The sequence below is a fragment of the Lepidochelys olivacea genome, assembly GCF_965140295.1.
Source record: "Lepidochelys olivacea isolate rLepOli2 genome assembly, chromosome: 1".
NCBI classification, from domain to species: Eukaryota; Metazoa; Chordata; order Testudines; family Cheloniidae; genus Lepidochelys; species Lepidochelys olivacea.
Window position 1 is genome coordinate 6,915,169 of NC_140411.1, and position 10,366 is coordinate 6,925,534.

At 44.4% G+C, this 10,366-nt stretch overlaps 1 protein-coding gene across 1 annotated transcript; it reads right to left on the reverse strand.

Moving 5' to 3' along the window:
* Positions 1–8,111: 8,111 nt before the first annotated feature.
* Positions 8,112–9,050, reverse strand: LOC311513406 (olfactory receptor 51G2-like; the record flags this gene model as incomplete). The annotated part of the gene is made up of 1 exon (XM_084615225.1): positions 8,112–9,050. The coding sequence occupies one exon, from the start codon at positions 9,048–9,050 to the stop codon at positions 8,112–8,114; it is 939 nt and encodes a 312-aa protein (XP_084471351.1).
* Positions 9,051–10,366: the final 1,316 nt, after the last annotated feature.

Below are 10,366 nucleotides of genomic sequence, written 5' to 3' on the forward strand. Positions count from 1 at the left end.
TACATGGTGGAGAAGGCTGCACAGAGATGGGAGGGCTGGTCAGAGTAGCTGATGAACACAATACCCCATTCTAAGACTGGGCAGCAGATTTTGACCTTTCCATACATAGAGTCCAGCCATAGACTCAGTCAGTGCAACCTTTGTTTCTGTTGCGAGGAAGCAGCAGATGAAAAGCCTCCAATTGCTGTTGTGGAGCCAAGAAGCTGCAGCTGGGCAATATCAGGGCAGCTGAGCGTACAGAGAACAATGATCTATTTTCTATGAAAACTCACCCTAAAATATGGATGAAAAGGAAACAGTTTGGGTCAAAAATTTAAATGTGAGGAAAATCTCTCTCTTATCCAGCCCAGATCTAGCCTCTGTCATCACTAGACCCCATCAGCATCCCACACCTAATAGCCCCTAGACATTGGCTAGGGTGGTTTTGCCACCTCTGTAAGACTGGCAGCCCCTGGAAATGGCCTGTCTGTAGCAGACCATCGATCAGAGGAACAATTTAAGAACATAAGAAACGGCCTTATTGGGTCATACCAATGGCCCATCTCGCCCAGTGTCTTGTCTTCTGACAGTGGTTAGTGCCTATATCTCAGAGGGAACTAACAGTTGAGTGCAATTATCGAGTGATCTAGCCCATGCGTCTGCTCCCAGCTTCTGACTGTCAGAGGTTTCGAGACACCCGGAGCATGGAGCTTCATCCCTGGTCATCTTGGCTAATAGCTATTGATGGACATATCCTCCATCAACTTATCTAGTTCTGTTTTCAACCAGTTATTCTTTTGGTTTCAGAACATCCCCTGGCAATGAGTTCCACAGCTGACGGTACTTTGTGTAAAAAGTACTTTCTTCTGTTTGTTTTAAACCTGCTGCCTACTAACTTTCTTGGGTGACCCCTGGTCCTTATAAAGGGGTAAATAACACTTCATGATTCACTTTCTCCACAGCAATTTTATAGAACTTTATTATATCCCTGCTTAGTCTTCTCTTTTTCCAAGTTGAAATGATTCAGGCTTTTTAATGTCTCCTCTTATGGAAGCTGTTCCATACCCCTAAACATGTGTCTCATGCTTCTCTGTAGTTTAGGTAACAGGGTCTGGAGTGCAGTGCAAGGAGGTATAGTTTTGGGTTTATACTCCAGCAAGGTTGCAAGGTTGGATAGCTGGGAAATCGGCTGTTGTCTCCTGCCTGTCTTTGAGTGGCTTTGGTAAAGCACTCTGGAGGCTCAGTGCGGTGCGACCTGCTGTCATACTGGGTGATAGCAGGGCTTGACGAGGCTGACTGTGGCACCAACAAAGCAGTGTAAGATTGGCCAGCCCAACTGGGGGGTTGAGGGGCAAAAATGGTCCCACAGCTCCCAGACTGCTCCCTGGGGGTGACAATCTGTCACATGTGTTACTCAGCTTCCTGGTTTCATCAGTAATCTCCATGGAATGCAGTGAGATTATTGAAGAAGCTCAGTAGCACCTACTGCCTCCTTAGCTACCCTGGAACCTGCATGGCACATAAGAATAAAGAGTTCCCTGTGCGAACCCTGCAAGTGCTGGGCAGTGGCCACAGATGCACCAGGGGAGGCATAGCCTCTCTTGACCTACTATATTCACCACCTCTGGTTCCCTACATTCTGTTCGCTTTTTTGACTGATGCTGCACACTGAGTGGATGTTTTCAGAGAACTCTCCACAATGACATCAAGATCTCTTTTATGAGTGGCAACAGATAATTTGGCACCATCATTTTGTCTGTACAGTTCAGATTACATTTTTCCAATGTAAATGTGTGTTATTTTGCATTAATCAACACAGAATTTCATCTGCCATTTTGTTGCCCAATCTCCAAGTTATGTGAGATCCCATTGTAACTTTTCACAGTCTGCTTTGCACTTAAATATATTAAATAATTTTATCTCATCTGTAAATTTTTCCACCTCATTGCTTACCCCTTTTTCCAGTTCATTTATGAATATGTGGAAGAGCACTGGTCCCACTCCAGACCCCAGGACGAACCCACAATTTACTTCTCTCCATTCTGAAAACTCACCATTTACTCCTAACCTTTGTTTCCCATCTTTTAACCGGTTACTTATCCAGGAGGGACTCTTCCTTCTTTTCTCATGACTCCTTACTTTTCTTAAGAGCCTTTGGTGAGGGACCTTGTCAAAGTTTTTCTGAAAGTCCCAGTACACAATATCATCTTGATCATCCTTGCACACATGTTTGTTAATCCGCTCAAAGAATTCTAATAGATTGGTGAGGCATGATTTCCCTTTGCAAAAGACATGTTGACTTTTCGGCAGCAAATGATGTTCATGTGCGTGTCTGATTATTCTGTTCTTTACTATAGTTTAAATCAATTTGCCTGGTACTAAAGTTAGGATTACAAGCCTATAATTGCTTGGATCACCTCTGTAGCCATTTTTAAAAATCAGCATGATATTACCTATCAGTCACCTGGGACAAAGCCTGACATATACAACAGTTAGTAGTTCTGAAATTTGATATTAGAGTTCCTTTGGAGCTATTGGGTGAATGTCATCTGGTCCTGCTGTCTTTTAATGTTTAGTTTATCAGTTTCTTCAAAAACCTCTGTGATGGGTTGTCCCCCATGGGATGCAATCTGGAAGCTGGTGGAATCACTGAACCGCCTGTCCATTCATCTCAGCTGGCCTTTCCACAACGCTCTTCCGGTTACACAACCAGCCGCTCCAGACCCTGTTATCATCCAACATGACAGCAGTTGGTGCCAAAACCCAACTGATCTACCTGAGTGCTTTACCTAAGCCACTCATGGATGAACAGGAGACAACAGCCAATTTCCCATCTCCCCAGCCTTGCACCCTTGCAGAAGTATAACCCCCGAATTATGCCATCTTGTACTGCACAGGGATCTGCACAATGCACACTCATTAATGTAGGTGACTTTCCCCTCAATGTGGGAAAGATATGCAAAAAATGTATTGACAGAGCTGAGATTTTCCAAGACACTTCACTCAAAACACACTGGTTATGAGAAAACATAAAACAAGTTTATTAAGTAGAGAGATAGATTGTAAGTGATTATAAGTATAGCAAGCAGATCCAAGCAGATTACGTAGCAAATACATAACAATGCAAAATGAGCCTAAAATACTAGATAGACTGGATATGAATTAGTAATTTCTCATGCTGGCTGGTGATAGAAGCAGTCCACCAAGTTCTCATACACAGGCTAGAAATCCCTTTAGCCTGGGATCAGCACTTCTCCCGTTCAGACTTTTTTCTTCAGTTGTTTGCAGGAGTTCTCTTGTGTGGAGAGTGAGCACAAGAGAGGATGTCACTCCCCACCTTGTTTAATTTTTCAATATGGCAAGAACCCTTTGTTTCAAGCCAAGTTCCCAGCCCAGTTTGTGAAAAAATACGTGTACCAAAATGGAGTTCAGTGTTATATGGTCTGGTCCCCTGCCCTTGCATGCCCTGCTGAGTCGTACAGCCATTACTCATAGGCTGGCTGAAACATCACAGGAAAGCTAAGCTCTTTCATGGTCCATAGTCTTTGCTGATGAGCCATTCACACTGTCTATCTTCTTCATTGTTGTACTTGAAAGGCAACTTGTGGGTGTTACCCAGAGTAAGCACATTTGAAATACAGATTCATATTTATTATTCATAACTTCAGGTACAAAAATGATACAAGTGCACAAATAGGATAATCCTAATCTGCTCATCATAATTTTTCCAGTGACACCTCTCAAGACATATCTTGTACCAGATGCATCAGAATTATGTCATAATCATCTCATAATCATACCACTATGATGAATATGGGGTGCAGCATCACAACCTCCTCTACTGACACCTCAATGTGGGGAGTTCCTAAGATATGTCACCTGAAAAGAATGGCTCAGGTGTGGGAATCTCCCTCTCATCCTCTGCACTGAAGACTAAGGCAAAACATTCATTTATCCTCTGCACAACAGCCTCATATTTCTCGAGTACTCCTTTAGCTCCTCACTTTGCCAGTGGCCCCAGTCATTGTTTGGCTGGCTTACCACTTCTAACGTACATTTAAAAATTTCACTTCATTTTTGTGTCTTTTGCTCATTGCTTTTCAGACCTCTTACACTAGGGACTCCGTATCGCAAAGCCCCTTCATTAAGTGTGAGTCACATCACTAAAAATATCATGAGATTGGTTTAGAAATAATGAGAAGTAAATATAGACTAATGTGGAGTTCATTTAAACTTGACTGTGGTTTCTGAGCCATTGGGGTCACCTGCTTCAGGTTTTCCAGCTTTTCTTCAGGTCACTTGTTTAAATATATTTTTTTGAAGATAAACAAAAGATGAGAATCCTGCACAGTGTCTTGATTGCAGAAGTTGGGGCTTTTAGAAAGACAGGAAATAGTGTTCTAGAGTAACAGCCATGTTAGTCTGTATTCGCAAAAGGAAAAGGTGTACTTGTGGCACCTTAGAGAGTAACCAATTTATCTGAGCATAAGCTTTCGTGATCTACAGCTCACTTCATCGGAAATAGTGTGAGATTCCCAATAAAATCCCAAGAGGTGGCAATGCTGGCCATATCTAGTGGATCACGCAAAAATGAAGGTACTGAGAGCTGGTTAATTGACATTTCTTGTCACACAGACCATCAGTGGTAGAGATGGTGTGTCCCACTGCACTGGATTACAGAGCCCTAGGTTATAAGGAACAGGTTTATGACACAGGAAGGCGGACATAACAGTGACAGGCTCACAGAGTCACTGGGTACCTGAGACACAGCTCAGAGGTAAGCAAGGCTGTAATAAATATAAAAGGAAGGGTAAACCCCTTTAAAATCCTTCCTGGCCAGAGGAAAAATCCTCTCACCTGTAAAGGGTTAAGAAGCTAAAGCTAACCTCGTTGGCACCTGAGCAAAATGACCAATGAGGAGACAAGATACTTTCAAAAGCTTGGAGGAGGGAGAGAAACAAAGGGTCTGTGTCTGTCTGTATGCTGCTTTTGCTGGGGACAGAACAGGAATGGAGTCTTAGAACTTTTATTAAGTAATCTAGCTAGGTATGTGTTAGATTATGATTTCTTTAAATGGCTGAGAAAAGAGCTGTGCTGAATAGAATGACTATTCTTGTCTGTGTGTGTTTTTTGTAACTTAAGGTTTTGCCTAGAGGGATTCTCTATGTTTTGAATCTAATTACCCTGTAAGGATCTACCATCCTGATTTTACAGAGGTGATTCCTTTACTTCTATTAAAAGTCTTCTTGTAAGAACACTGAATGCTTTTTCATTGTTCTAAGATCCAAGGGTTTGGGTCTGTGGTCACCTATGCAAATTGGTGAGGATTTTTACCAAACCTTCCCCAGGAAGTAGGGTGCAAGTGTTGGGAGGATTTTGGGGGGAAAGATGTGTCCAAACTACATTTCCCAGTAAACCCAGATAAACTTTGGTGGTGGCAGTGGAAATCCAAGGGCAAAGGGTAAAATTAATTTGTACCTTGGGGAAGTTTTAAGCTAATCTGGTAAAAGTAAGCTTAGGAGGTTTTCATGCAGGTCCCCACATCTGTACCCTAGAATTCAGAGTGGGGAAGGAACCTTGACAAAGGCCAATCAGATTGTTAATAGATAGGGTCGTGACACAAGCCCAGCTCCAAATGTCCACTGCTAATTCCCTATTGGACACAAAGAAACCTGATCCAGCTACCCCCCACACTTGGTGATGATGCAAATTTGTGTGCAGGGTTTGAGGTCTATCTCCAGCGCTCATTGCTCATGGAGCAGATTGGGGTCAGGATCAGACCGAGGGGCAGCCCAACAAGACTCAGTTTAGCCAGGCAACACTCTACAGGTCCTTCACTCTCTGAAAGCACGCCCTGATTCGTCCCTCTACAGCCAAGCTGCAGGAGTGGCCCAGAACTCCAACGTCAAAGGGTGCAATGCTAATGACAGACCTCATCACAGAGGGTTGATGAGAAGAGTTAAATTTCTCCACCCAGTACCTGAAATCATCCTTATGAGACAAACAGAGTTAAAATCTCTCATATGAACACAAGCTATGCCCAGGCATGTCATTGGGCTCAATACCGGGGGTAACGGGGTGAAATTCTGCAGGAGGTCAGACTAGATGATCTAATGGTCCTTTCTGGCCTTATATTCTATGTATCTATTAATCATTGCCTTCAATGGATCATTATGTTGGATGCAGTTTGAAGAAGGGTTGCTCTCCTTTATGCTGATAGCCACTCAATAAGGATAGATACTGCCCAAGGAGAACTGGAAATGTCACAGTAAAACCATGTATATAGTCTCTTTACCCTCTAAACCAGGTCCTTTCCTGTCTTTGGGGGGATATCACAACTGTACCGCTCTTCCAGCTGGGAACAACACCCATCTATGCTAAACGCTTATCACCAAGCAGGTCCAACTGGACACCTCAATCTCTTCCCTTTGGATGCTTGTGACCGGAGCTATACAGTCATCAACCGCCTCCTTAAATCTATTAGGTTTATTAGCAAACAACACAAAGCATTAAAAGAAATAGCTTTAAAATATCAGGCAGTAATCACATGTCTACACCTGTCATCCATCTGAGGTATCACTACAAGCTAAGTTAGACAGCCTTTGCTCAGGAGATAGAGAAACAGAACTGGCCCAACTTACATTCTTTTGGGAAGCCAAGGAGCTCTTGGGACCCAGCCTAGTTTCTGTGTGTCTCTGAGAGCATCTTCCCCTCTGTTTGCCCCTTTCCTGTGGAAGCAGGCTTTGCTGAAATCAGTGTCAGCCTGGGTCCAATCACCATAGTGCTCAGCCGTGTCTGTGTTACAGCGCCAAGGTGTGGAGCTGACCTTTGCCCTCTGACTGCTTTCTCCCAGCCAAACTGTGTAAGATGAGGCCCCCGTGGCCGTTGCTCAATTGCTTGTCAGTTAGACCCATTCAGCCTCAAGGGCTCGCAAACACAGATCCAGTGACTCCGCTGAAACTCCCAGCATAACTGTGACATTCCAACACTCCTCTCAGAAATTCACTACTCACCCCTCACTGTCATTCCTGAGCACCCCCACATCTGCCACAGACACCACGGTGCTGGAGTCAGGGGGCTTCCGCTGGGCTGATCTAAGCCCAGTGGTAACGGCTTGCAAGAGCACAGCCTACTCTGGCCAAGGCCCTGTGGTAGGGGCCAACACAGAGTGCCCCTTGGGGCCTGAAATAGGGGCACCCTGTCCTCCCCAGAAAGGCCCTTGTAATGATTTACTCTCAGCCTGGGATACTTAAAAAAAGAGTCCATTTGTGGGGTCACATTAATTAAGTTGTCTCCAAAACACAGGCTCTCCTATCCTCCTGTTCCATCCTCCTCCTTTTCTCGGGAGCCCTCCACCTCCTGCTTGCTGGGGTCAGTCTTGTTTCAGGCTTCCTGCAGCCTAGCTGGCTTCTCACCATCTGGTACCCATGATATCACAGTCCCTTTCCCCTGGGCTGAGCGAGGGCAGCTGTCTGTCCCCTGCTGGAGTGGCCCATGTTTTGAGAGAGGATGCAGCCTGCCTGCCCTCCTAAGGCTCCTCCTCTTTCGCATGGAGTGAAGGGAGTCATGCTCTGCCCTACAAGGCCCTTGTCCCAGGTCCTTAAAAACAATAGCCTGGGATTTCCTAAAGTACTAACTATTCCCCGGGACCATCTTCCTGTCTCCCACGAGCTGGCTCTACAAAGCTTCTCGCAGCTCTAAAAGTCACAGGAATCTAAAAGGGCTACACCCTGGGATTGACTGACCCCCCTTAATCTTTGCAACCCCTAAAGGGGACAGTCCCCAACATCCACCTCCAATGGCCACTGATTTAGGGTGGATCACACATCCCCAATTGGGCAGAAGATTCCCAAAATGAAGTGTTCAAGTCCCAGTGTGGTCCAGGATGGAATAGGTTTCTGTCTCCAATGTTCCCTCTAATTTTTGACAGGCCGTGTGTGGCAAAAAATGTCTTCTCTGCAAATTTTTGTGCTTCTGTGCAAATTGTTGTGCATGCAGTGTTTCACCATCTGCGCGGGGTTTAGGATCTGTGTGAGCACACACACGCGCACAGCTTAGGGGGAACAGTGGCTATGTCCTGTGTTTCTTGTTTCCTTTGCTACCAGTATTGGGACCGGAAGATAAACTGACCTTCACTTCACGAACACCCTGATTATCCTCGAACGAAGGTGTTTGCTTTTCACACTGTACACGACTGGGTTAATCAGTGGAGGAACCATCAAGTAGACATAGCCCAGGACAATCTGAAGCAAGGGAGAAGAGCCCTTCCCAAATCTGTGTATCAAAGTGAGGCTGAACTCTGGCGTGTAGAAGAGCAGAACAGCGCAGAGGTGGGAGACGCAGGTGTTCAGGGCCCTGAGGAACTCCTTGTGGGACGCGATGCTCAGCACTGTTTTGATGATCATCACATAAGAGAGGAAGATGAGCAGTGAGTCCAACCCCACTGTTAGGACCGTAGTAAACAGACCATAGATGTTGTTGATTGTGAAGTCTGCACATGCCATTGTCATGACCTCCATGTGCAGACAGTAGGAATGGGAGAGGACATTGGCTCGACAGTATTGAAACCTCTTCAGGAGAAGGGGGAATGGGAGTATCACAGCCACCCCTCTTAGAACACACACCAGTCCCATCTTGACTATTCTCGGCAGAGTTAAGATGGAGGCATATCTCAGTGGGTCACGGATCGCGATGAAGCGGTCAAAAGCCATCAACAAAAGCACAGAGGATTCAAAGCATTGAAGTGACTGGATAAAGAACAACTGGGCAAAACAGGCATCGAAGCTGATCTCCCGAGAGTTAAACAAGAATATTCCCAGTATCGTTGGTATGGTGGCTATCGATAAGCCAAGGTCTGTGGCGCCCAACATGGAAAGGAAAATGTACATGGGCTCATGGAGGTTTGGATCTATTATTATAATGAACAGAATGACTGAATTTCCTAATATTGAAATAACATAAATTAAGCAGAAGGGGAGAGAGATCCAGAGATTTTGGACGTCTTCCTGCCCAGGTATCCCGGTGAGAAGGAACACTGAAGATTTGAATGTGGTGTCATTGACAGCTGACATTATGTACTGTGAAGATCCAATTTGTTTTGAACTTTCCTTCCTGAAAGAAAAAGAACAGGAGATTAGCTGATATTTAACAAGACATCTTTCCACTCTCCATACAATTCTAGAGACTCCCGGGAGCTAAAGAAAAATCAGCAAAAACAAAGTCTAGGATTTACACGACTGATACCAAGATAGACATTTGCGGACTGGATGATACCTGTAGTCCATCTAGCCCAGTATGCACTGGCCAGTTCCACACGCTCCAGAGGAAGGTGGAAAGAGTTCTGCAATGGGCAGCTATAAGAAAACCTGCTCCCGATGTTTCCCCCTGACACCCACTCGTTAGAGATATTTTGTGCTGTAAACCAGGAAGGTTTAGAGCCATTCCAAGAGTTTTTAAAACAGTCCTCACTTGTGTAATTTGATTTTCTGGTTACCCATATGTCAAGGTTCCTCCCCCACTCTGAACTCTAGGATACAGATGTGGGGATCTGCATGAAAACCTCCTAAGCTTACTTTTACCAGCTTAGGTTAAAAGTTCCCCAAGGTACAAATTAATTTTATCTTTTGTCCTTGGAATATCCACTGCCACCACCAAACTCTAACTGGGTTTACTGGGAAACATAGTTTGGACACGTCTTTCCCCCCAAAATCCTCCCAACCCTTGCACACCACTTCCTGGGAAAGGTTTGGTAAAAAATCCTCACCAATTTGCATAGGTGACCACAGACCCAAACCCTCGGATCTGAGAACAATAGAAAAAACATTCAGTTTTCTTACAAGAAGACTTTTAATAGAAATAGAAGTAAATAGAAGTAAAGAAATCCCACCTGTAAAATCAGGATGGTAGATCCTTACAGGGTAATTAGATTCAAAACATAGAGAATCCCTCTAGGCAAAACCTTAAGTTACAAAAAAGACACACAGACAGAAATAGTCATTCTATTCAGCACAATTCTTTTCTCAGCCATTTAAAGAAATCATAATCTAACACATACCTAGCTAGATTACTTAATAAAAGTTCTAAGACTCCATTCCTGGTCTATCCCTGGCAAAAGCAGCATATAGACAAACAGACAGACCCTTTGTTTCTCTCCTTCCTCCCAGCTTTTGAAAGTATCTTGTCTCCCCATTGGTCATTTTGGTCAGGTGCCAGCGAGGTTAGCTTTAGCTTCTTAACCCTTTACAGGTGAGAGGATTTTTCCTCTGGCCAGGAAGGATTTTAAAGGGGTTTACCCTTCCCTTTATCCTTATGACACCATATAAACATCCAGTCTCTCTGAATCCTGTTCGGTTCTTAGTCACATTGATAGATTGTAGCTGTAAGTTCT